General features: G+C 39.2%; 2 protein-coding genes and 1 long non-coding RNA gene across 5 annotated transcripts in view; 1 reads left to right on the forward strand and 2 right to left on the reverse strand.

Annotated features, from left to right (window-relative positions):
* Positions 1-1460: 1460 nt before the first annotated feature.
* LOC146678558 (uncharacterized) lies at positions 1461-13099 on the reverse strand. Its single transcript, XR_014912372.1, has 3 exons — positions 12911-13099; positions 7059-7258; positions 1461-4309 (listed from the first exon to the last, which is right to left on the reverse strand). It is a non-coding gene; the product is annotated as an uncharacterized LOC146678558 (long non-coding RNA).
* Positions 13100-13807: 708 nt separating this feature from the next.
* Positions 13808-16994, forward strand: foxf1 (forkhead box F1). The gene is made up of 2 exons (XM_085400925.1): positions 13808-15101; positions 16395-16994. The coding sequence occupies exons 1-2, from the start codon at positions 14123-14125 to the stop codon at positions 16556-16558; spliced, it is 1143 nt and encodes a 380-aa protein (XP_085257051.1). The 5' UTR covers positions 13808-14122; the 3' UTR covers positions 16559-16994.
* A 3418-nt stretch (positions 16995-20412) lies between these two features.
* The window catches only part of mthfsd (methenyltetrahydrofolate synthetase domain containing), an 8010-nt gene continuing 552 nt past the window's right edge, over positions 20413-27870 (reverse strand). The window contains exons 1-9 of one of the 3 annotated variants that reach the window (XM_085400919.1): positions 27021-27870; positions 26781-26884; positions 26298-26411; positions 26134-26247; positions 24990-25103; positions 24781-24871; positions 23619-23731; positions 23242-23367; positions 20413-21618 (exon numbers count right to left, since the gene is read on the reverse strand). The exon at positions 27021-27870 is cut by the window's right edge and continues 552 nt beyond it. In XM_085400919.1, coding sequence (XP_085257045.1) covers positions 20866-21618; positions 23242-23367; positions 23619-23731; positions 24781-24871; positions 24990-25103; positions 26134-26247; positions 26298-26411; positions 26781-26884; positions 27021-27048 — 1557 coding nt within the window. In that variant the 5' untranslated portion in view covers positions 27049-27870 and the 3' untranslated portion in view covers positions 20413-20865. The remainder of the gene's footprint in view (positions 21619-23241; positions 23368-23618; positions 23732-24780; positions 24872-24989; positions 25104-26133; positions 26248-26297; positions 26412-26780; positions 26885-27020) is intronic. The other 2 variants (XM_085400912.1, XM_085400908.1) reach the window with 2 other exon arrangements.

The raw sequence follows: 27870 nt of genomic DNA on the forward strand, positions 1-27870 counted from the left end.
TTTTCAAAACAAATGTTAACAGAGATATTTAGGACGAGCAGCAGCAGTCCATCAGCATTTCCATGGCAACAGCGGTGAAAACAGGAGCAGGCCTCCACTTCTTCCCGCATGTCAGCATGTATCCCATTATGGTTGTACTGTGTGGACAGAAGAGTTCTGCCTGCTTGCCACAACTTTATTTATTTTACTGTCTTTCATCTGCAAACCACCACCAATCTGCATCAGAGAGAAATCCACTCTGTGTATCCCATAGGTGTCATTTAGGATTGATTCCCTGGAATTAGCAGGCAAAAGTAGAACCATGTGGCTGTCTGTCTCTCAGTCTGTCCTTACCAACACCTGAGATAAAGCGTTTTGGACATGGAGAAATGGCACATGGCCTCCTGGAAAATTAACATCTTGAGTGTCTGTCACTCTCTGCTTAATATTAAGGACAGAAGTGATTGTAAGTACAATCCACTACAGTGTGATTTTTAGATAAACACTGCAGAGTATTTGTTGCTTTAAACTAGATAATGCTATATAACTAGTTCTGCACTTCATTACTGACACATATTCACCAATGAAAAAGACATGTTCAAGATTCCTGCTGAACGGCTTTAATTTCAGCGGTACAACTACAATCCATCTGATCATTTCTACTTTTTTCAGTATTCAAAATATATATTTTAAGAATGTCTGAGCTCTTCTGATTCACACGACCTCTGCAGAAACACTGATAAGCCAGCGTGAATCTGCTTTTAGCCAAACTTAGGTCCAAGGTCACAGACAACACAAGCGCTCGAGCCTGTTGTATATCACGGATAAGCAGTGCTATTATTTATTGATCAAGTGTCATTCAGTTGCAAGGTCTACTTAGCTGGAAAACTGGACAGTACAAACACTGACCTACCTACAATTCTTTGGGAAAAAAAGTTAACATAAATAAAAATGAGGACCACCAGCAGCTTCAATATTTCTGAATTTGTATCTGGCAATGTTTATCATATGTGCGCTACACCCTACCACAGAAAACCAGAGAAGTCATCATAAGGTCTTTAAGTGGTTGTTCACTTGAATTTGGCTCTAATGCTAAATTTAACTCTGATTAAGTGGTTTCATACGCAAAAGATTACCGTATGTAGAAAAAAAAGAAGCTATTGACTGAAGTTTTGCCTTGCAGTTCACCATTAGTAGGTCTTATTTAGTCGTCTGTTCATGTGTGGATTTTGTAAGTAGAGAAAGGAGGGTAAATATCAAAAATGCACAACCAGCATTTCAAGTTTGTGCAGAAATTGGACATTTATTGGTGAAAACATGGAAACTTTGTCAATTTTTGCAAAATAGCCGTTCAGTTTTTTTTCATAAAACATATAAAAACAGAAGCATAGTAACAAATACGGGATCAATTATTACACAAACACCAGCAGCCATAGGTTTAATATTTTTATATATAATTATTAGTGTCACTATTATTACAGTTTTGCGACACACACACACACACACACACACACACACACACACACACACACACACACACACACACACACACACACACACACACACACACACACACACACACAATCTGCATTAAAGAGACAAAAAAGAACAAAGCTTTTTACTGTTATTGCAGATAAGTACAACGAAATCTTTATGTATATATATTTGTCAGTCTTTCCACTTTAGGTATTTAGCTTACTGCACAAAAAAAATTCAGAATATACAGAAAACATAAATTAACTTTATTGGAACTCCAGCTTGCGTTTCTTCCCTGTGGACAACTTAACGCTGCAAGTACTAAAGTCTTAAGGAGGTGGTAAAGAAAAAATAAGATTATATATTTCATTTTTAACATTATTCAGTTTACATATACAATAGCTAAAACGAATTGCTTTTTAAAATCAAGGTATGGCCTCACTGATGTTTTAACTTATATGAAATTATGTTCTGCTTTGATTACTGCACACAGTCATTCAAGCAATTCATATCAAGTAAAAAGCAAGCGTATAGGACAAAGTTGACTGATGCAACATGGAACATCTGCCACTTGATTGATTCCTAAATCAAATTGCCCATAGAAACGACTCAAACTATGGCTTTTAAAGGAGCTTTTTCACCCTAATACATGGCCCATTAGCAAATGGCCATTCATCAAATTAACCCTACCTCGAGAGAGCTGCCAGCGTCTCAGAAAGTACAGTGCCACAGTGCTCTCTGTCTCCAGTCAGGACACACTCAGCAGCGCGTCCACTTTGCCATGACTGTGTTTACCTCAGGAATACACAAATGCAGCTCACTGCAGGCTCTATTAAGAAAACGAGACCAAACCTCTCCTGATCCACAGAACACAGACTGCTTCACCCTCTTGTGTTATTTACAGAATTTAGTCTCATTCCCTCGTAGTCATTTTGTAGATATTTTTTTTACTAATGCAGAATATTCTACGTTCTACATGCAGCATATGAAGCATGAATTATTTCTCTCCACATGTGATTATTCACAGTTTTTCTTATGAACATGAAGCAGTAAAGCTTGGCTCTAAATGTTCCTGAGAGCATACAAATGCAATAATCAGCACACTTAAAACACATAATAACACACACAACTATATTCTAAAAATTCACGAAAATAAACAGGTTTACCAAACCTTTAATTAGCATGAAGTTGTGTACTTTAGCTAGAATTAAGGAGCTTCAGGCCCAGCTGTGGTGAGCCTGATTACTTAATAATATGGTGATAAATGCAACTATCAATCAAAACCCCTGACAGGACTTACAATTCAGGAGAGATCGGCCAAAATAAGAGCTGCTGACTCTCTCATTGTGGCGGTGTGTACGGGGGTGTGTAAAGGGATACGCGGTGCAGTCAGCAATGAAGGTACTTGCACCAGTGCAATGACAGGAAGAAATAAAGTGTCACTTTTTATTTACAGAGCACAGCGGCAGTAACTACAGCTCTGTCTCGCAAACAACAGTTGTGCAATTTAAAAGCTAAAGTCACGCACAGTGGAGGACAACAATGACACTGTGGTTGAAACACTGGTGGAAGCCACAGTAAACACACCTTACAGTACACTGAACATAAAGGCTTCCTGAGCACAACACAACTGGTTTTGATGGCAATGATGAAGTAAGACCAGCGAACAGTGTTATGTTTGTCTTCCACCAGAAATTTACATTTCAGATTTCAATTGTTTTATGCATATCAGTAAAAATATGTCACCCAGAAACCCGGCTAACTTTGTACTTTTATGAAATATTTTCACACCCGTATATCGCTGTAGTCATTAGAATGGACTCTTTTTTGCTTTCATGTAATCTGCTTTGCTTTTAAAAATAAAAGAAATCACATTTATACATCAAGTATTTTAATAATCTTATAATTTTTTGGGATATTGTCCAACCTGGAGACAATTAGGAGGGTGAGATCATTTGAAATATTCAAGTAAAATGTTAAAATATGCTGCAAAGTAATTAAGGGTTTTCAAATGTTTGCTGCTTTGTTTTTTCTTTTGAAAATCATCGACTGCAAAAACTCAATCGCATAAACTCCTGGTTCAAAACAATGCCAGGTGAAAGTGTAATAGCAGTTTTAGTTAGTTATTTAATACTCCTAAAAAAATATTTGTGAAAGATGAATAACACAGTTAAATGTGCAGTGATGAGTTTTAAAAACAGCTCTTCTTAAAAACAAAGTGAATGTGTGCGAGTGTAGGTTTTCGTTTAAACACAGTGAGGTGTGAGAATGATTAAAGTGCAATTAAATTAAACGTGGTCATCTCTAACAAAACACAAAAGTCCAACATATTAAGAACTCTGTAACATCTCAATGAGATGCATTCTGCTGAAATAATTATCTTAGTTATTCTAACTGTTATGTTTCCTGAAATATGCCGTATCTCTCTCTCATACGCACACCTATCCCCAGTGACTACTACTTGTTTTGGCCCTTTTCTTCCACAAAGGTCTACTGTGCTTTTCTGCAGGTTGAAAGTTTTCACAGCAGAGATGACACGAAGCAAATTCTGGCTCTGAGGTAAATCACTGCAGCACTCGGGACTGCAGCTATTCTCTCTCACCTCGCCACTTTTAGCAGACCGTGGCTGATTTCCTTCCTTGCGTGACTCCAGAGTGTAAACACACAGCCAGAGTGACTCATCACTATTTCTCACTTCCACGGTCTGATATAAACACATGAAAAGGGTCAGGGGTCATTTTGAGGTGGTGAGTGGGTGGGTGGAGGGCCAGTATGTCTCTCCATCAGACATCTTCCATTCTCCAAAGAATTCACAGCTTCCTGTGGCCAAAGCCGCATGCCTGCCCACTCTAGCCTAGAGGAAGGAGAAAGAGAAACACAGTTAGGGAGAGAGATGGACGGACAGTTTGGGTGATAGATTGCCTTCTCTGCCACGCTCCTCTTCAGCAAAATGGAAAGAATGCAGTGGGGATGAGGCTGTATCTCGTTCCCCCATGACAGGACCAGAAAAAAGAGTGATGGCTAGAGAAAGGATGGAGGGGCTAAATCTGGGTTTGAGTGTATTGCAGAAATGAACTACATTGTGTTTTATGTGCTGGTAAATTGACTTATAAGTCTTGAAAACATTGTTTATCTGCACCTGCCAGCTAGTCTTTTGAGCACATTGGCACTTTGTTAAAATGAGATGCCTAAGAAAGTCCTGATCAGCTCTTGAAGCCTGCAGGGTATTTAAGGTGGAAGGGAGGGATAGCCACTTCCTTTCAGGCCCCAATCTGAAGAAGGGCCAAATACAGTCTAACATAAATCACTTTAAACTCCGCAGCTTTCGCAGTACCATTGTTATAGAGCAGACCAGCGGAAAGAGGCCGGTAGCAGGTGGAAATAAAAAGCCCTTTGACAACCATAAGGTAAGATTCTTCCCAAGATCACCACAACATTTACACAAGCCAAAGAGAGCAATGTCTGGTTGCCAGCACCAGGCTGGACACATATACACACCAATATTTAGTCAGCGAGACTCTCGTATACACTGATACATGAATACATGTATCAGTGGCATAGGCAGCTGCAAGAAGCATGTAAAAACAACAATGATGCAGCCACTGACTGCACAGAAAAGCAGACACAGAGCCAGACGGATGGATGGATTCACACTCTTATTTTTCTCAAGTCCAAACGAACATGTAAGTGGTGCGTTGAGCTTAAACAAACACTGTTAAAATAACATCTGTTGGCTTCGTTATAGTGGCTTTAAAATGTGGTTTGTTGCAGTTGAGTTTGGAGATGAAAGCATTATCAAATTCAGGAAGGGAAATGAACAAACAAACTGCTATTTTTTTCCTTTTCTTTCTTTTTTTTTTTTTCTTGTGCAACAATATTTGTTCTGTTGTGTTTTTCTGTCACACAATTTGCACAGATTGCCACATAGGTCACACCCCCTTCATCTCAGAGCAATAACTTAGTCAAATCAAAACACACAGGCATCTGCCTTCACACACAGACACACACTTTATAGTGGTCTCCACTGAGGTTAAATTTCAAAAGATAAATAAATAGTTGGACTGCATTCATTTTTTACAGTTAAAAAACTCAGAGGCGATCATGGCCTTTTATTGTGAACAGATGTACCAAAATTTACCAAATCTGATGCCATTGCCCCTTGGAGACTTGGGCAGTGATTTGCAGTGTGCTGAGGACACTTGTTTGTTAATAACCTGGTCATTTTGAAATCATAGACACTTTCTTTTCAAGCACGCTTCCTCTCATTAAATGCAAAACTTCTGGTGGTGAGCCAATGAGGCTGTTAAAACCTCCCTGCTGTGTACACAGTTTTAAAAAATTACAAACTTCTCCATAGCACAGTGATCTACACATTTGCCCAACAAGAAAAAGATCCCTGCTTGACCTGGGAAGAGACACAAATCCCTTAGGAATTGCATCAGGAAAGCCTCCGCTGTATAAAACCTGCCAAATCAAACACGTGGAGCTACCCACTGTGGTGACCCCATCTGAATAAGGGAGGAGCTTCTTTATTTGATTTGGCTGTATGAAACATTACTGTTGTTTTGCATATTTTGTGAGCAGCTAAACTCAAAACATGAATGAAGGCGAACCTAAACAAATACAAAAATTCAACACAAAAAATGAATCTCTAAATAATTTCTAACAATTTAAAAAGGCTATTTAACAAATTAATTCACATTTTTCACAATAAATAAATAAATAATTCAGACAGATGCCACCAATTTACCCCCTTCTCTTATTGAGCTCTTGACTAGTCCTTCAGGGGTTACACTACATTGCACTTACAATATTTAAGCTTCTTTCTTCATTCCAGCCTCTCCCTGTCCTCTCATTTATTTCCCTGGCACTGCCTACCGCACCAACCACACCTCTCCTAACGGGTGTACTCATCTCTACTCCTCTCTTCACTTGGGATCACAGCCTAAACCTGGCAGGGTCTCTGTCACATGATGCCCATGCGCGTGATGCTTCGCTGGGACCCCCCTCCACTCAGGAAATGCTCCCGGCCTTTTTCCCACCCTAGTGTTCCGCTGTGGAGAGCTGGGCATTACAACTGAATCCAGTTACCATCCCAAAGCATTCCTGACTGATTCCAACCACTGCCTGGCAATGGGTTCCCACAGACGACAAGGATATGCCCTCATTTCAAGAGCACTGGGTATCAAGTTGTGAACTACCAAAAGCTGTTTATGGCAGAACAGAGGAGTTTGAGCTCCACAATAGGCAATTACAGTGCCCACTCATCCCCCTCCCCTTCATTCAATTTGTGGTTTGTCTGTAGGTGGATTCGGTTATGTGCAGATTAAAAATAGTCAACCCATTCCAGACAAAAACTGTGAGGGACATGGAACACACATTGCACAAACGATATCTCCCATTGTGGTGTACTGTTTGGGAATTCTTAATTGCTTTTTCCGAAGCAGCTTGCCACAGGAAAATCCCCCTTCAGAGTAAAGAAAAAAAGAGTCGGTGGGCTGTGCGTAAACACCATACATATTATGTAAACACATACGTATAAACCCATGTCGCCCCATGTGCACCCATCAAACTGAAATCAAGGCAATATCAAAGAAGCTAACCTGCAGCAGAGCCAATTGTGGCCTGTGTGCGCCCTCCCTCTCTCTTTTGTGTTCTCCGCTGTGGTTTCTGCTTCAGCTCTCATTATTGATGTCTTTGCCTGCATTAGACAGACCATGATGGACCGGCCCTGGGAGGTGTGCAGGACTCCAGGGTGGGGCACCAAACAGACTCGAACTCACTGTGTGGGATTGAGTCTTTTCTTTTTAAAAAAATAGAGGGAGAGAGAGAAATAGTAAGGCCGTGATGCAGGAAAGCATCTAAAAAAATGTCATTTTTATGTTGAGCACAAAACGATGTGCAGCGACTTTTAAAAAATCCACCAGATAATGTCACACAAGAAACAAAAGATCATACTGCCTCAAGTATAATGCGTTTAATCAAGGCTTTGAATCAAATAGATACTTTTATCATGAATAAAAGCTAATTAACACACAAAGCAGCTTTGGATGAATCACACTGAGCCCTAAATTAACTTAAATGCAAAAAAACAGAACTATTGAGGAACACTCATGCATGATGACGACAAGTATGTCCTAGTTTAAATATTCTACGCATTTAAATAAAGCTTTACTAAAAGGAAAGTAAACAAATATGAAGACCACACACCATCACTCCCACTGAAGGAAACCGGAAACTTTGAGAAATATCACATGCTGTCATTCAATATTTTGCTAGTGTAACTGCTGCTTTAATCATCTCTTATTCACCAAAATAGCCAATCTTACTATTACTCTGACAAGCTTTGCAATGTATTGTTTTTGTAATTAAACTTTTGATTATAATGTTTTCAAGAAACCAAAATAAAATATTATTTAAAAAATAATGCATGAAAATCATTGAAAATTGACTATATTAAGGAACATTGTGAAATATTTTTATAAGAGAAATTGCGTTAATACAGAACTAAATATGAAAACAGCCACTGAGCCATTAAAAAAACGTACCATGAATGCTTTAACTTTGTAAATAAAATGTATATTGTGTGTCTATTGTATGCAATATACATTTTTAAATAATATTTTTCTCTTTCCTTTGAATTCTGCCCTTTTGACTTCCTTTTTAAACACACACACATCCAAAAAGTTACAAACTTACCGAAACACCAGTTTGCTGCTATATACAGGTATATAAAATTATGAAGCATTTTCCCTACAAGTGCTAACCACATTTGGAAAGTCAGGAATTTGTGAAAGCTCCGGACCTGCCAAATTCTCCCCACTGCTGTCCTTCATGTCAAATTATGTGGTACTGCTTATAATCACAAAATAAACCAGAAAGAATTTTACATATGCTTTCATGCTTGTTTTTTCATTGTCTGAAAGGAATGCTTCGACATGAGGATGTCGAAAGAAGACAATTTAAAAAAAATTTAAAAAACAGGGTCAAATTTGCTTTTACATGTGACAAACAACTGAATCTAGAAGAAAAAGAAAGAAAACAGGAGTGGGAGTGGGCTGTCTATAATTTGACAATATGGCACACCAGGGACAGTTGCGGGAAGGCGTGTGAAGTGTCGCTGAGCAGCCTGGGGTTCTCACAATAGCGTTTTTTTAAACCAATGACTCATACTTTGGTATGATAACCTCTTTATCTGTTAACTGATAATGACAAAAAAAAGAAAAAAATGCTCCTTTATCCAACATATAAATCTAAAATGAATTACCAGATGACCAAAAGCTTAAAGGACTCTAGTACTAATTTTACAGTTACAGTATAAGATATTCTAACGATGCCTGGGGTTAATTTAACTAAAACAAATTCATTCAGTTCATGGTTTCAATCTGAATTCATGCTGTACGGTATTATTATCTCTATGGAGGACTCCCAGCTGTCAGTTTAAGTCTAAGGATAAGGTCACTGACCTGACCAACCTACTCAATGTTTATTGTCTGCTGTTTCTCCGAGTTGATCTTTTTGTCTCTGCTCTCCCCCTTTAATGCTCCCCTCTCTGCGCTTCTAGTCCTGCAGGAATTTTTTTTTTCTGCAGGGGACCTTCCATGACAATAGAAGGTTATTATTTTGCTAGAATGCCCTTAGATAAATCGTGTTGTGATGTGGCGCTACAGAAATAAAGCTGAATCGAAGGAATTGATAACAACACAGCTATTAGTGCGGGTGTGAGGCGGATGCAGGCAGGTGGCTGTATGTCTCTATGTGAGACGTGACACCAGAATGTAACCGATGGGAAACTTAAAACAACTAAGCAAGGCTGTGTTTCCACACTCTTCCACGAATTCCAATTAAAATGATTGCACTGTAAAATTTAATTTTCTGATTAAATAAATCCTCCCCTCCCTTTTTGGAGGGAAAGGTAACACAAATTAACTGAGATAAGATTTACTTACACATTTTTATATCCATCAGACTCCGATATCTTCAGCATGACGCACAGGCTGGAAACATTGATTTATCCTTTGATTTGTCAGTAGTGCTCATATAAGTAACTTCGGCTCAGTGTCATACTCTAGGGACCTACGGAAGCGCGATTGTGTGCATCCTTTTAATTTGAGCAAAATCAAACATTTCTATAAAAGTTGTGGACATCTCTGTCAGAATTGATGAGGTTAGAAAAAATATTGAAAACATGTCTTGATGAGCAGATTAGAGGTAACTACTTTTCTTTGTAGTACCGATATCTTATCTGGAAAATTAAATGATCATAAAGCCATTTCTGCAGCAGCTGATTACTGGAGACGGCAGTGCCCATCAAATACACTTCAAATCCACATAGTGGCCCAACGCGCGCAATCAGCGGTCTGCTAGCAATCCCGTCCCTTCTCGATCACATAAACACCACTTAAACGAAAATATACACGACCACCTACAGCGCAGGGAAAGTGATGAGGGGGTGCCCACTCCGACATTAGGACACACTGTTTTTAATTAAAGTGACAATGCTGAGTGAACTACAGGCGACACTGCAGAAGCAAAGAGCCAGAAACCCATCTTACACAGTTAAGAATACAAATTGTTTAAAAATGTTTAAAAAAAAAAACCCATCATAACCACATATATATGAATAACATTTCAATCGGATTACTTTTTTTATTTGGGTTATTAATGTTAGTCAATAAAGCATTAAATATTTATCAGAATTCTTATAAATGCGAGATAAACACTTTTATTTTCTACATTTTTCTCGAGCATTTGTGTGCAAAACTGAGAGCTCGGCACTATTTGTGCATTTAAAGAGTTGCTGACATTTCAGTTCTGTAGAACACGTAAAAATAAAATGGGTGTGAGAATAAAAAGTAAAGAGAAAAACCTATGTCGTTAAAAAATACGATAATTCAAACTCTGAACCAGATTCTCTTATTAACAGCCATTCATGTCTTTGTTAATTGATTTCAGCTCCCTGAGAGACTGAGGTTAGATCTTATTTTTTATGTGTTGATTCGAGCTCATAATAATTAAAAATGTGTTTTTCTTTCTCAGATTTGCAGTCAGTTTAGGTCAAACAAACGACATTAATGGAAACATTTATTCATGTGTTTTTTTGTTCGGTTTTTTTGCTATCCATATCTTATTCCCGTTTTCAAGTACTGTTTATAAAATAAAAATGTATTAGAAATTTTTGCCTATAAACTTATTTCAAGTTCAAGTCGGTCGAATTTACAGCCAGTTGATCGATTACTTGTCATACACTCCTTGAAACAAGTCCCTGCGGCCTCTCTGTGACCCTCCTTTACCATTAAAGAGGTAAACGGTTTATTAGTTAAAGAAAGAAACATTTAACCAAGTTATTGCACCTAATATTTTGAGAGTCTCTCTCCACCTTAGGCCTAATCTCGCCGAGCTTGTATTTTGTTCAGAGTCCAAATCAAATTAAGATCATAGCTTCCGCTTCTTTTAAATCTGTGATCCGCCAGGTGTAGGCATAATGTAATACTCGTGACAAGGAAATTATTTCTAACTTTATAATGTCAAGTCTTTCTTAGATGATCACGGCACCTCATTTTATCATTTAATCACGTAATAACAGATATCAGTAAGTTTCTGTTTTTTTATTTTGTGCGCAGTGGCAAGACTGAGCTGAAGAACATGGCAATGCTGCTTAGACTGAATTGGAAAATAATTACATTTTATATACATACATAGTTTTTTTTCATTATTATTATTATCTATCATAGGTGTGATCCTATGAAAAGTAGGCTCTCTTAAGTAAGAATGTGACAAACAAAAAATGTCTACGTACAGGTCAGCAGATTATTGTAACAACGCGATCAACCGAAAATCTGTTTCAGTAAATACTAGTGAAGCGACCCGGAAAGCCTGTCAGTACTGTGCGCTCTGCGGTGTACCTCCACCTAAGTGGACAAGCATTCCTGAGGATGCAGCGCTGTCAAATATTTCAAGATGCGACGTCACGGAAAAGTGCATGACTTCGTCTGCGACACAGCAAAGGGGAGGTTCTGACCTCGGATCTCCAGCCCCAGTGAAGATGAACATAATATGCCACCTTTTAGGCAGTTTTGTGTGTGTGTGTGTGTGTGTGTGTGTGTGTGTGTGTGTGTGTGTGTGTGTGTGTGTGTGTGTGTGTGTGTGTGTTTGCATACCTGTCCATAGGAGGGGGCAAAAAGATTTTCAAAAATCGCTGTTTCCATTACATACAAAAAAGGACATTTCTTGTACTTGTACTGTATAATATTCCTGTATTCTTGTACTGCTTGTACTATGTGATATTCTGAGGGTGAATAATACCTTTAATCGATTTCTCCATTATGAAAATATATAACTTTGCACCGTGTGAATACGCAGCAGAGGCCATCAAACAGATAATTTCTTCTTAAACACAAGAGACATATCCCCTCAGCTATATAAATGCTTTTGTATATATAGATATATTTGCAAATAACCTGACTCTGAAGAGCGTGAGACAAAGAATGGTATGAAGTCATCAGCGGTAATTAAATGCAGTGGGCAGAAAGAGGACGGGAGCGCGCCTGCCCCTGGTGCGCGCTGGGTGGTCTGCTATGCTGATAAATGTGTGGCCCTCACTTCAGGCGATTGGCCGAACAGGCACTGGTTAAAACAATACTTACATTCACTTATCCGTGGTTCTAAATCTCCTCTGCAACAGTAAAATCTAACCTTGGCACAGCTATCACCTTTGGGCTGACAATGATTTTTTGTTTTTTTACAGAGAATTGTTTTCTCGATTTCCCTTTGGGCAAACTACTTGGAACAAAAGAAAACCGCCCGCTTATGTTTTGGCACTGGGGAATTTAATCAGTAGGAACATTAATAAACCGCGCGATATTTTACTTATACACTGAGTTTGATTAAAATGTGTCACCTCAAACGGAACTCCTTGAAAAGATTACAGGATTTTTGCGCACAATGGAGTCGTCAAACACTGGTTTTACGCACGAACCAAAATACATATATTCTCCTCGTATTTATGTCCACGGTGCCAAAATCAACAGTCACGAACCCCTAAAAAACAATAACGCCGACAGCGAGCAGAAACACGCGCTCATCTAACTGAATTCAAAAGGTTGCAGGCTGCAGCTATCGAGATCTCCAGGGAACAATAACCAACCTACTGTCAACAGTTTCAGGCTATACTCCTCGACTTCCAGTAGCTCTCGCTCGCAATTTTTTGAGAGAGCAATAAAGCGATCTTAAAGTTGGTTTTTCAGTGTTGGAAAAAAAGAAAACAACCATTTTCCAAGTAAACTGTCACTTAGTGCAAGAAGGCAGAGCTTGATCCAAATTTGAACTCAACTTTTCTAATTGTCCTATATTATGTAACATAATGCAAATCGAACACTCTACGTCTCCTGCTGTGGGGATTAAAGAGCTGCATCACTAGTAATCCTGTGAAATGAAAGCCTTAAATCCACCTTACTTCAATTCCACGATCATTCGATGGAGAAGTGCCTGCAGAAGTCGATCTCAAGTCCCAGTCCGAGTTTCTGTGTTCAGAGTTCGGAGGAGCTTCCACCTCACTCCTCTTGCGTCCCCGCGTAAATATTATGACTACATTACACAAACAATATTCATGTGTTAAAACGTCCAGCATCGACTCTCCGAACAGGCAAGCATATCGCATCAGATTGAGTATTAGCTGATCTAACTGGGCTTTTGCTTGATTTTTTATTTAAAGAAGGCCAGGGAAAATGTTTACATTTTGCTGTATAAACATCCTGCCCATGTTCCTGTCTATCTTTTACAGAAATCAAGAGGGTGGTTTTGAATATGAGGGGCATGTTCTCTGGTAAATGTTTTCCATATACTAAAAATGTGATATAAAGTAGCTTTCTTTAAATCGTTTTAATTACAAAGGAGACATAACAAGGCTGCAGTCGTGTGGCTCTTGGGTTATGTGGCCTGCAATGGCGGGATACTGCTTGCAGGTTTAACAACAGATATGAGTTGTATAAATAGTGTTAAAATGATCATAACCCTAAAAAGAACATCGTATTAGAGAACAAGCAAAGCCAAAATCTGTATCCGAATGCTGAATCTAATGCATTCACTTAGTATAAGCTTATGCAAATCATTAACGGGCATTTGAATTTATTTGTGCTCTGAGGGATGTGTTAGCGTATGGGTCCTTGAAATTAAATGTTATATGTGAGATATATTCTCTATTTCTGTGTAAGGACGGAGGAAAAAGAAAGATTTCACTGAAAAGTGAACGCACACAGATGTGCAAGCTTACAGCCCACCACTTGAGTAGGAGGGCAATCGGGGAACTGGGCGGGTCCCAACATTAGGATGACCAAGACATACAGCTTCCAATGCGCCGATGGCAACAGATAAGTAAAAAGTGAGCTCCTCGGACGCACGACAACACACCAACTGAAGTGGAAAGCGGCTCCTGTTCTTCTCTTTATCCCATTTCGGGCACTGCGTACAAGGCGGTCCGGCTTCAGACTGCTGCAGGACTGAATCAAAAGCAACAGCTAAGAAGATAATCGCGCCTTCGCCTCTATCGCCACTATCATTATTCGATTTTTTTTCTTTATGACACAAATTTAGTACCTAACTTACTATTTTTTATAGGTGGAAAAGCAATTCTGTTTTTGTTTTCCGTCTCGAAGATTAAATTTAACTAATGACGGCAGAGGTTCAGCAGCCCCCAGCACAGACTCCTGCCCAGAGCAGCCCGATGTCTGCTCCGGAGAAGCCACACGGACAAACGGTGGTGATGGAAACTGCCTCCTCCACTACGAAAACCAAAAAGACAAACGCAGGGATCCGACGACCAGAGAAACCACCTTATTCCTACATAGCTTTAATAGTTATGGCTATTCAGAGCTCTCCAACAAAACGCCTGACCCTCAGTGAAATATATCAGTTTCTACAGAGCCGCTTCCCGTTTTTTCGGGGCTCGTACCAAGGATGGAAGAACTCCGTGCGTCACAACTTGTCCCTGAACGAGTGCTTCATTAAGTTGCCCAAAGGCCTCGGTCGACCGGGGAAAGGACACTACTGGACTATTGACCCGGCTAGTGAGTTTATGTTCGAGGAAGGCTCCTTCAGAAGGAGACCCAGGGGTTTTAGGCGCAAGTGCCAGGCGCTGAAGCCCATGTACAGCATGATGAACGGCCTGGGATTCAACCACATCCCCGAGTCTTACAACTTCCAAGGGAGCGGCGGGGGCCTATCCTGTCCGCCCAACAGTTTGTCTCTGGACAGTGGGATTGGGATGATGAATGGACACTTGGCAGGTAACATGGAAGGGATGGGTCTGTCCGGACACTCCATGTCACACTTGTCGACCAACAGTGGACATTCCTACATGGGAAGTTGTACAGGATCCACTGGGAGTGATTATCCCCACCACGACAATTCCGCCTCCCCTCTGCTCACCAGCGGAGGAGTCATGGAGCCTCATCCCGTATACTCGAGTTCAGCCTCTGCGTGGGCTCCAGCCCCTTCGGCCTCATTGAATAACGGGGCTTCCTACATCAAGCAGCAGCCTCTGTCCCCCTGTAATCCAGGAGCGAACCCACTGCAGCCAAGTTTGCCCACACATTCACTAGACCAACCATACCTGCACCAGAATGGCCACAGCACCACAGATTTACAAGGTAAGTTTATATATGTGTGTGTGTGTGTGTGTATATATATATATATATATATATATATATATATATATATATATATATATATATATAATTTTCTAATTTAAAAAAAAAAGCGCAAAAGGTTCAGAGAAGCCGGGCCTGATGATATAAAGAACATTTGCGAGCTATGACAAAGATAAAGGAAACGAAAGATTTTATTCAAATTAAGACGCTTTGGTTATTAGAGGATAGAGACAGAGATGATATACTGTCCACATATGTCTGTGGTTTACAGAATTTTATTTCACATATCATGCGCCAAACTTGGGCCTAGTGGAAATGTTGAGTAATTCTGAAGAGCATCACACTGAAATGCGCCGGATTTATTCTGCAGTCAGTAAACATAAGGCTTATCTGTGCTGTGCATAATTGAGGGATTGGAATTAAGGCTATTAAGGAAATGATACAACACAACTTAACCACTTTTTTCGTAAATAAAGTTCCAGTATTTTGTGAATCATTAAACATAATAAATCAGGTTTATTAAAATAAAACCCAGACAGAAGACCAGAGGGGTTCAAACCTCCTGAACGTGTGGTATTAAAAAATAATAAATCAAGAGATGGTTGAAAGAGTCTACCGGGAGAGTTTAGAGTCACGCCAATCTGTGGACAAAAAAACAAAAAAAACAAGCGCGGTTAGGTCCAGCCTGCCTTGCCTCGAGGCTCTCGGTCCTCCGGGACTGGCGTGCAAAGGGGCCACTGTCAATTAGCCCTGCAAGCCCGCCTCCCCTTTTGACAATCTTTATCGGGTTTACTAAATGGACTCTGGCCCCAAGAGGAATGCATGCATTTCAGTTAGTATAATAGAGTGAAGCTCAATTTACAAATATAAACTTCTTTCTTACACAGAATATAAAGTGCCTACACATACAGCAATCTTTTTGCGGTAAAATATGGTAGATATAGAGCATATTATTATTATTATTATTATTATTATTATTATTATTATTATTATTATTATTATTATCACCACATATAACAGTTTTATTATTAGGGTTTCCAGAACGCATAGCGAAGGTCTGTAGAACTGGATAATTCTAGTATCAGCAAGATTACCAATCAAATCGTGTTGCAAATAACTTGTAAGCATTTAAATAACTTTTTATTTCAGAACTATAAACAACATTTTTCTTAACTGGGGGAACATAAGGTAACATAGGTTACTAGCCTTCAAGTACATTACATTTAAAAGTGACCCTTTAAAATTATTATTATTAGTAGCATTTCCATTCATGTTTTAAATGCTTTTTTGCAGGTATTCCTCGGTACCATTCCCAGTCTCCCAGCATGTGTGACCGAAAGGAGTTCGTCTTCTCGTTCAACGCCATGACTTCCTCAGCCATGCACTCACCGAGCAGCGGCTCCTACTATCACCACCAACAGGTCTCCTACCAGGACATTAAGCCCTGCGTGATGTGATGTCCTCCGTGGACAGTCTAGAGACTAGAAGATGGTGTCACAGACTTGAGCCATGAAGCAAAACGGACTGAAATGAACAACGAATGAGTAAACTACCACTGAGAGGCATGCCCCAGTCCTGGAGAGTGCTCACTGCTTCAAGTAGATTGGACTACTTCTCTGTGCTGTTACACACAGCGACAGAGACACGGAGACAGGCCAATTAGAAAGCAACCACATAATAATATATAATAATAATTAAAACAAACTCTTTTATGCCATCTTCATCAACATCGACCAGCGGGGTAAAGCGTGGGCGTAAGACACCCTGCTGTTGTTTGGTACTTAGTCCTGCAGAGCGGATGACTACCACTTCACACTTTTGTTCTTGTGTATTCATCTTGTTAAAGTAGGTCAATGTTTAAAAAAAAGAAAAAAAAAAAAGAAAAAAAATGCACACATTTCCCCGTCTCATGTTTTTACCTTTTTTTTCCTTTCATTTTTTTGGACTTGCATACAAATGTTAGATTCTGAGATGAACAATTATGGACGTTACATAGCCTGTATAATGTAAGTCCATATACTGTATACTGTGTAAAAACAATGACGGCACTTTTTGAATAACCTATAAGCGCAACTTTCTTTTTATTTATTCTGTAGGCCTATATTTTAATTTCAGGCGAACTGGCCAAGGAGTTATATGCTTTATTGGCAATATTTGTCAGAACGCTTATTATTTGTTTTAAAATGAAAAATTGAGGATATATTGTAAACACTGTTATGTCTTTTGTGTCAGCTATATGTAGACCATTACTTTCAGCATTGTATACGTTGGTAGAAGAAGGGGGGGGGGGGGGGGGGGGGGGAGTCTAGCAAAGGGTCCACCAGCGAGGGTTTGTCTTTAGACTATATTACAACAAAGCATTAAGAAATAAAATATCTTTTCGGCTCTTTAAGCCGGCAATTCCACCAAACGACATCCATTTCGATTTTATCGCACACAGACAATTTTCGGGGGCGATGGTCCTGCAAGCAAACATGCCTTGTAAACAGATGCAAAGACAGTGATCCTTATTGCATAATTAACCCCAAATTAGCTTATTTAAAGATGGGAAGCTTTTTTTGTGTGTGTGTCCAATTCTTCAGCAGCCTTCTCGTGTAAATGTATATTATTGCAATTCTTTAATGTAAAGCGATGGTTCGTTTATTTGGGGTTTAAAGCACAAGCGGTACCCTAGGTACTACAGACAGTTGTCACTGTGGTGCAGTTAGGTCTTCTATTTCAAGCAATTACTGCAGCAGTCTGTTGTTTTCACCTACAGTTGACGTCCAACTTTGAAAATTAGAATTATTAGAAGAAACTAAACTTTTCCCAATCCATTGGTCGACTGGTGAACATTAACAGTCAAGGGTTTGAAAGGTTAATCGTAACATGTCTTCGATCTGTTGAGAGTGTGCAGTAGTTAAGGCGTAACAAATCCGAGGCAGAGATCTCACACGCGTCTGGTTACAGGGTGAAAACCTGCAGCAGTCCCGTTGCTTTGGCAGTGAGGCAGTTGTTTTCCTCAGACGCATTTGTCCAAAGAACATTTCTTGCCATGGTGTAAATACAATAAATTGCGCTGATCTAATTTAAGGAGCATAACTTTGTAATAATTAGTTTTGGAGTGTTCCGCAAAATGCGTAATTGTACAACAGAAAATTGGCCTAGGAAAATGAAAAAGAAAAAAAAAGTAGGGCCGATTTTTCATAAAGAAGAACATCTTTATTTCTCATCTAAAATGAGTTGTTTTTGTTACATAAAATAGATATACCACTCATGATACTGCAAAGACAAAAATAATAAGCAGTTAAAAGTACTCATAAATAATACGCATAACGTGTATTGTACTGTGTAAAATCCTGGTTATCTTATCTCAGAGTCAAAATATTTTAATTTTACAGATGCAAATTATTATAAGGGACACGTTTTTTTTTTCTTTATCAGATTTCTGATCCATTAATTATAACTGTTGTTTTTCGACATTCACAAACACGCATGTCTGTGCGGCTTAAAACCAATTTGGCAATTTTTTCATCTGAATGACCGCAAATCATTAAAAAAAAATTTTAAAAAAATCCGGACGTCGTTTCTTATTTTAAATTTCTTCAAGTTTCAAGCAACATTTATGGCGTTTAAAAAGTTGTTGCTAATGTAAGAGTATGGTGGGTGCATCAACACAGTCAGTGTAGATTAATCCGATGCTCATGCTTGTGATTTAGATTAAGTAAACCAACTGCGGTTTGAGGCCTTTTGTTATCTTCTTTAATCTTGACGGTTAAGTCATGTTTGCTGATGTTTGTGTGTACAACTACATCTTTACAAGGGGATGTAACATGCTCCACAGTGATACGCTTTGCAATCTCACCACATGACCACTGACTGAACCCCAGTAAAACGAGCATGCCATTGAGCACAGGGGTAAGCAGGCTTAACAGCAGTGGAACAGAGCATTAACAAACTGATGACATTTGCCAAGGTTCAGTGCTCTGGAGGGCTGAGGGAGAAAGATGGCGTTCCACAGCTGTTCCCTGGCCAGGGCTGGATGACAGCTCCATAAAAAGCCAGAGGCCTGGTACTGTGCAGACAGACACACTGCTTGTGTCCCAATCCTGCCAAGACTTTAGTGCAAACAGGACATCTATGGGTTAATTTCTTAGGTAATGGCAGTGCAGCTACAGAGACAGGTGTAAACAGAAGAAAAAAAAATAGAGTCATTGGGCAGGTTATCTAGCACTTGGGTTTACAGAAGTTTGAAGGTAATGTTAACAGACACATTTTCCAAACAGAGAATAAGAAAAATGTCACTCTGCAAAAATGAATTAATCTTTTAAAGTTTTCTTTAAGCTTAAAACTATTTCAAGTTTACAAGCTGGCATTTTATATGTTACAACTGGGTGAAACACATCAAGTTTTATGAAAATCCAATAACGGGCCTGAAATATCATATTTAACCACTAACAACATAGTTCTGCCTCTTCACGAGAACGATGGTTTGAGGTGGTGGGGAACTTCAGAGTCGGATCTCCAAATTCTGCAAAACCTTGTGAACATTTATAATCCATCAATTTTCTTTGTTTGTTTTTCATAAAAAGACACTCAGTGTTAACGGGTACAGTCAAACGCTTTAGTGAAGAAATAAGTAAAGTCATGTGGAGCAAATTTATCTAATATTGAGGGCAGCATCACTCTCTCACTGGCCCAACCACACCAAATACAATGAATAAATTTGTATTTAGTCACTATAATGGTGCAAATATAACTGTAAAAATGAACGCTAGCTAAAAAACAAAACAAAAACAAAGAAAACAGAACAGCAGCAATAGAGGCCTTTAGCTCTTCCCCTGTTTATCGTTGTAATCTGCCTGTTTTAGATTTTCATGGTTAAAAAAAAAAAGAGAAAAAAGAAAATCATACAGTAGTAGAGACTATCCAATAATCCCGTGTTATGTACAAGAATCAATCAAGCCAAGAAAATCACAACTAAGTCACGGTTATTTGTAAACTCTTTACATTTCTGTAGTCTCATTAAAGTTCATTAAACTTTAAACACTTGGAGTCTGTTCACAAGTTCTGTAAATCTGGATGAACTTGGACAATGAAAAAGACAAAAATGGTCAAAGGTAGAAGCCTGCGTGGCTAGACTTTTGTTAGATGATGAAATGTTATATTTTACTCCCAGTTTTGTGACTCAAATGATCAAATGTTGTGACTTGCCACACGCAGGTGCCATTTTGAACAAAACGAACCCATTTTTAAACAAGTAGGATGCAGACAAACAGGTCTGGCAACATCATGGATGTGATAATACTGACAGCTAGTTTTGAGAAGGAAAAAAAAAAAAAAAAAAGCACTAGCCTTTTTTATTTTTTAAATTATTGTATGGTAGCAAAAGCACTGCATGCAGTTTGTAGACTGAAAGAGAAAATGAGTGTTGTGTTTCTAAGAATCTCTGATAAAGGCACTTTGAAGAGAAAACGATTGGGACAAATTTAAAGAAAGAAAGCTCCTGTAGCCCACTTAACAGAGCATATAGCAAAATCTTAGTCGTTATAGAATTTGTCTGGATTCAAATCAGCACAAGGTTCACTACTCTCATAGTTTCAGGTGTTGTTAATATTTAGTCATGCCTGCTAGGTTCAAATATGTTCTCTTGTAATAAATCACATTTTTGTTCATATTTTTTTTAAAGCAAAAAAAAAAACCAATCAACTCCTTTTATGGTGTTTGCAGTTGTCCAAAACTGTAAACAACTTAAGCATTACATTAGGTATATTTCTTACTGCTTTTACTGCTCAGTTTTTTCTGTGGCATCACTCTTAGCATCTGGTGCTGATACTTCAGACTTCGGAGCCGCTGCTGGTTTTGGTCTTCTACTGGATTGTCCAGATTTCCTGCCTCCTCGCTGGCTCTTGGCCAGTTCAGCCTGCAGACTGTGACCATTGAGAGCGAGCCCCTGCAGAGCCTCCAGGGCCTGATCTGCAGAGTGGGGGTCACTGTAATCCAGGAAGGCCCTGTGCTGAGCTCCCTGCCAGGTGAGTCTCAGTGGAGTGGCCTCCCTCTCTCGGAGGGCGGTTTTCAGCTCACTAACACGCAGCCCAGCAGGGATTCCTCCCAGATAAACTGTTGTCACACTCAGATGGAGCTTACGCTGAGATTTGACTTCATTTCCACCCTCTTCTGGGACCTGCTCCTTTGTGTTCCCTCTACTTTTTCCCTTTATTGTCTTGCCAATTTCTTGCTCGTTACCTGCCTTGCCGTCTCCTCTGCTTTCTTTATTCATTCTAGTCAGATGCTGTCTGGCTTTTGGTTCTCCCGCTATTCTTTTTTCCAGTCTAGAGTCCTGGCTGGATTCTCCCTCAGCATCCTGCTGTGTGTTTGGCCTCAGCCTCTGTCTGGTTTGCCTTTTGGGTTGACTGGCGTGCAGACCAGCTTCTGCCGCAACAGGCGCTGCCCCCAGTGTTACATCCTTTCCAGCTTGTTCTTCAAGAGCATGCAGCTTCTTCAGGATGGGGATCTTTTGCAGCTTTTCTGTGTCCAGCTGAAGACAAAACTGGACAGACTCAGTAATGCTGAAACGAAAAAAATGTGTCTCACACAGCATACAAACAGACCTGCTCAGGGCCGATGCAATGCACCTATTCATAATAAAGAGAAAGCTGATAGCTCCTCACAGCCCATGCTTAAAAACCATCTTAATACCAGCAGGATATTTCACTTCCCAAGCAGTTAAAAATAAAGACTGCTATCTTGATTTGTTGGGTCTTCAAGTGTCTTGGCAGACTTTGATGCTGACCAGTCCTGTAAAGGATATACGGACCTATTGTTTTTACACTGGCCTGTTTGACCCGTCATTCCCCTGCCCCTGCAGAGCCAAGGTGGCTGGGCAGAGAAGCCTTTGATGATCAGACGCGGCCTTCCTGTCTATGAGGTCACTGGGTCCTGTTTACTTATATGCATGTTGTAAGGAACCCAGAGGTTACACACAAACTTACCACATAAGAAAAATAACCTTTACCTATGTCTAATTAAAGATAAATTATCAAGAGGAAAAACACATTTCATCTTTGTGCCACTGTCAGTAAATCAGAAGCTGTTTATGGTCCAGGCTGATTTAAATACAGACGATGATGTGAAATGAGTGGTAAATAAGACTGATAAAGCACTATAAATATATCAGTAAAATTCCCAAGATAAAACAAACTAATTAACTGTGTTTGTTTTTTAAAGTAAACAATTTTACATAAGTGTGCACTGTACACACCATCCATAAAAACTAAAACTTTTTTTTTTATTTCTAAGAAATAAAAAAGAAAATAACTGGAATTTTTTTTTTTTTTTGGCAAAATGGCATTATTACAGTAAGTGCACTCAGAAGAATAAACAATGCTGGATAGACCGTCCTCCAGTGAGCTGTAGGTTTTCTATGTGTCCACTAGAGGGCAGTGTTACTAAGGAAACGCAACATTTTTGTCATGTAACCAAAGCAGCGCATTTTCCTATAAACTCTATGTTAATATTTGATCCCATGAAGTAATTATAAAGACTCATGTGTGCTAGTGTCATATCTCGTCTTGTCCTAAATTGTAGAAGAGATTAGTACAAGCTAATGTATACTTTCTGAACACAAAAACTTCAGTTGTTTTTTTTTTTTTTTTTCCTTTTTTAAATTTAGTGTTGGGCATTTATTCTCCCTCTAAATGCCGGTTTCATTATGTTGAATGACAACAGGGGTGGAGACCTGATCAAACATTCATGAAAAACATACTTTCAGAGCAAGTCATCTTACTGGAACATCCATATTATCAGATTATTGACTGAAAAACATTTTTAAAAGGTGCAGGATTTTTCCAATAACATTATTTTTCAGTAATGGAAATCCACATACTAAGAGCGAAGCATTAATCACAGATGTTAAGTCTTTCATAGATAAAGGCATTAACGTCATAATTTTTCCAGTGTTCAAATCAGTTACTTTCAGCTATGCTTTACTGAACGCTTTTTTGTATGCCCCTCTTCTAGATAAATCCATCACAGAGATTTGAGGGGAGACACGAGGAATGACATGTATCAGGTCAGGCCAGCCTTGACCTCTCAAAATCAAGTTGACTATGAAATAACTACTATGCTTTACACAAAGCAAAAACAAGCACACTCAGGTTACCTTATTCCAGATGATTCCACATGGCTTAGGCAACTGGCAATCTGTTTTAATAACTCTGGTCGGTGTGAGGATGTAGTCTACAGTCAGGTCATGACTTCCCATTAGATCTTCTGGAATGTCCATCACCTGAAAGCACAGTTATTCCTCAAGTATTCAAATTACTAATGCTGAAACAACAAGTGGGAGGAAAAAAACTCTAAACTATGTCTGTTCATGTCAGTTCGAGCTGCACATCTTTATTTAAAACTGTATTATTCCTCATTTTAATACCAACGTGTTCTTTAGCTTTGTAAAAAGGGACAAGCTGCTTATTGCAAAACAAGATCCATAAAACATTTGAACTGCTCAGTGAGATCAAACTGAATGCGCAAACCAACCTGGCAGTCATGGACAACAGTAACCACCACAGTAGACTCATTCACGGCACCCATTGAAGCCATCATTCCATACTCCAAGTCAGCAAAGCCTTCTCCTTTTCCAATCCGAAAGCCTACAGCGGAAGGCAGAGAGGGAAACTTAATTTAAAAATGTATACTGTGCAGTTTACGAAATCCTTTTGGAGATTTGTAAACTCCTTTATACTGCCTTACAGTAAAACATGTGTTTCGCTGCAGTACTGCATGAGTTATCTTGGGCATTTTAGAAATGAGGATCACCATGGAGTGCGGTTAGCAGACAATTTACATGGCGGGAAGAACACAGGAGAAGCCACAATAAGCAGAAGGGATCTGATTACGTGCATCTGCCTCAATCTTATTTCTGCTCTTTTTCCTCTATGCTGGCAGAGTGTGCAGAAGTGCCTCAATAGGCTTAGACACGTGCAGCAATCACAATACCTTTGTTCCATTCTGCTTTCAGTCAGCACAGCCTCTCATCATTTTCCACTGTGTAGTAAACAAGCCTTGCATAAAACAATTTATAATCACCCAAGTAGTGATTTAGGAGAATCGCTATATAATAACAGACTATGTTGTTCATTACTCAGCTAACAATTGTAAATTCATGCTTGAAAAAGCAGGTTTTGCAGCACATGCTGCCTTTTCCACCTTTAGAGGTTCAAGGAGACCTATTGAGCTCATTTGCAGCATAGTTTTCCTCTTGGACTGCAGCACAGTTGACTAAACTAACCTTGCTGCAGTCTCTCCGTTCATAATCTCTGTGACACCATTTTCACTCGTCTCCTTTAAGCCACCTTTCAGCTGGCTTATATATACCCTAAACTCATTGGCTGAAACTTTGGCCATGTTTAATATAAGTATCCAACAGTGTTACTATTGTATATATGAAAATAAAGAAAAAAATTGTTTCACTTTGAACTGAAAAAATATTGTCTATTCTGCAATAATAGACAGTAAATTGCACACGTGGTTCTAACTACTATTTAAGGAGTACTGCATTTTCTTTAGATTTTATATATTTTAGTGCATGTATGGTAAACTTGGTCTTGAATTCACTGCTCTGTTGCTCTCCCACAATCATAAATCATTTAGGTTACCAATATGAAACTGAAATAGTATCGTGACATGGTGTATAAGTCACCTTTCTCCGACACCGCCACAGAACCAACCACCATCAGGTCAATTTTAATTTTTGCATCCAGGCCAACAGGTACACTGAAGTCTTTCACACCCTGGAGATGGTTTGAAGGTTTCAGAAGAAAGAAGAAAGAAAATCTAATTATCATTATTGGGAATTTAAAGAGGAATGACAATGCTGACAAATAAGAGCAAACATTAGTACATTTATACCTGAGAGGAAGAACATATGCGTAGTTGTTCTTTGCTAGCCCCTTCAGGTGGAGTAATCCTATTGAAAAGGCCTGTACGAAGACGAGGAGTTGGGACCAACAAAGTTTTCCGTGCCTGCAAAAATTATTTCAGTAAAATGTTAAAAATAAATAAATAAATAAAAATAAATAAAATTAAATTAAAAAAAAGATCCTGAGTTATTTAATAGGACTAGAAATTAAAACTGAGCTGAATAAAATCAGTGGAGTGATGGCAAAATTACAAAAAACAAAAACATTTAAATTTAACTGATGCAAAACACTGATGTTGCTGAAATGTGACTTTACAAAGAACCTACAGGATATTATACAATAACTTAAACAATCTTATGTAGCAAATTCTTGACCACAGGTGCAAACTCCAGTTCTTGAGGGCCGGTGTCCTGAAACTTTTCCATGTGTCCCTGCTGCAGCACACCCGAATAACATAAGTAGGTCATTAGCAAGACTCCATAGAACAGGGGTGTCAAACTCCAGGTCTCGAGGGCCGGTGTTCTGCAGGTTTTAGATCTCAACCTGGGTCAACACACCTGAATCAAATGATTAGTTCATTACCAGGCCTCTGGAGAACCTGAGGACATGTTGAGGAGCTCATTTAGCCATTTAAATCACCTGTGTTGGATCAAGGACGCATCTAAAACACCCAGGACATCGGCCCTCGAGGCCTGGAGTTCGACACCCCTGCCATAGAACTTGACTGCATGCCGAGGTGGCAATTCAGCCATTTGATTCATGTTACAGCAGCTCATGAGTGAATGAACATGGTGCAATAAAAGTACTTTTAGAAGTAAATTTTTCCAAACACTTTACTTCAATTTACTTGAGCAGGTTCAGGGGTTGCCACCTCAGCATGCAGTTAAGTACTATAGAGTGTTGCTAATGACCTAGTTAAGTTATTCAGGTGTGCTACAGCAGGAACACATTTAAAAGTTTCAGGACACCAGCCCTCGAGGACTGGAGTTTGACACCCCTGTTCTAGACAGTAATAAAACAGTCTAAAATTTCTCATTTAAAATTCTGCTTGCATTTAAAAATTCAAAAGAAAATCATGTAATCCAGCCTGAGGCACTCTGGTTCTTGGTTTTTTTCCAACCCTGCAGTGCTACCTGCAGCACTGCCAGCCGAGCACCCTCCAGAGGTTTGTCAGGATCCACCTTCACCTCAGATGTGTGGATGAACGCCTGCAGCTCCAACACCTTGGCGCAGGCCGCAAAAGCACCCTACAGCAGAAAGGAAGGCATCTGATCATAGGTTCCTCGAGTCAACTTACTTCCAAGGTGATAAAGCGTGCCTGCTGCTGGGGTCTGTCTGGGTTAACTTTGACTGTCTGGCTGGACTTGAACTCCTGCAGGCCTGCAAGGCTGTAACATGCCTTACCTGCACCCTGGTCAATAGGTGCACAGGAAAAGACATGTATGCATGCACAGAGACAAGACAGCCATTAGTGATTCAAAATTTAAGAACATCAGTCAGAAGCTGTGCTGGTACCCTGAGTGTAGCAAGAATTTCACCCCTACAGCCCTTATTATTTTCTTCAGTTATTTATTTACTTACTTACAGTACTTTACATATAACCCAGACAGTCACAGGCTCAGATTTTTCCTCTTCTTTCTTTTTTCAAGTATATATATTTTTTTTAATTCGAGAAGGAGGGAGGAAAAAACTGGAGACTAGTGGCAGAGGTTGACCTGCCAGTGCATTGATTTGAATGAGAACTGCGCTGCAGCTCTTCAGCTAAACTGCTTTAACCTGCCTTGAAATTTGGGATTCTGTTGTGGACGGGCCTCGGAAAGTTTGCCAGATTCTTTTCTTCTATGTAGTCCCAAACTTTCTGACGAATGTCCCATTTCGATCCTCCTGGAGAGAAAATTGGAGTTTAACATAAACGCTAACCGAAGCAACATTTACGTTTTCAGCATCACATTTAGCGAATCGACGACTTTAACAACAATTTCAACGGCAAAACAAACGTTTTACAAAACACTTGACCTACCCGGGTTGATTTTTATGACGGGATCCATCGCTTTATTAGAGCCACGGGTAGGTTTATTCTACAACACTCGGATGCATTCCACGCAGTAATATCGTACACGTGAGCTCTGTAACATAATACTAACGGAACAGCTGCTTGTCAATGTTTATCATTGCTACGGTGGCTCAGAGGGACGATCCTAACGAAACGCGAAAGGGAAAGGTGGTTTTGAACTTCTAGGCAACCGTAGTCTGATAAGCAGAACACTCGCGCTTCTCTAAATACAGAAAATACAGTCGAGAAAAAGCTAATTTTTCTTACTATCGACACGTGTAAAGTCAATTATTTCAAACCTTTTTTGTTAAAATTTTGATCTTTATGCCTTACAACAAAATGCATTTTTATAGTGACAGCAAATGATGCGTGTGGAAAATAGCAGTCAAAGCTTTGTCAGTTGTATGAGCCAAATTAAAAGAGTATGCCACTGGTTTTTTTTCTTCCATTTTTTTTGTAAGATAATCATTTCCTTTTAAACATTATTTTACAATTGGAAGACAATCAAGAGATATTTTGCATTTTTTAACATTATTTTGGAACCACTTTTTCAACAACTAGGTTTACATTATGTCTCAGGACAGGTGTAGTTTACACAACAGATGCTTTAGCATGGATTATTTTTCAAATTCATGGGTGGGACACAAAATATCCTCCAACAGTAGGATGAAAATGACTGAAAATACCCACTTTCATTTGTTAGGAATGGGGTCACTAAATGGTTTAATGGAAACTCTGAATTATATGGTATTGATTTTGCTTTGCAGGCAACACTTCTCACCCAAGCACTGGACTGATGTGTTAGCGCCCATATCAT

This window comes from Rhamphochromis longiceps, linkage group LG1, assembly GCF_057381845.1.
Source record: "Rhamphochromis longiceps isolate RC_006_pf linkage group LG1, R_longiceps_female_GT1.1, whole genome shotgun sequence".
Classification (NCBI taxonomy): Eukaryota; Metazoa; Chordata; class Actinopteri; order Cichliformes; family Cichlidae; genus Rhamphochromis; species Rhamphochromis longiceps.

What these genes read in the sequence shown, in the direction of transcription:
- foxf1 (XM_085400925.1), top strand. Translation starts at nt 14,123, where the DNA reads ATGACGGCAGAGGTTCAGCAGCCCCCAGCACAGACTCCTGCCCAGAGC. An exon ending in CAGCACCACAGATTTACAAG is followed by an intron (nt 15,102 to 16,394) that starts GTAAGTTTATAT and finishes GCTTTTTTGCAG; the next exon opens with GTATTCCTCGGTACCATTCC.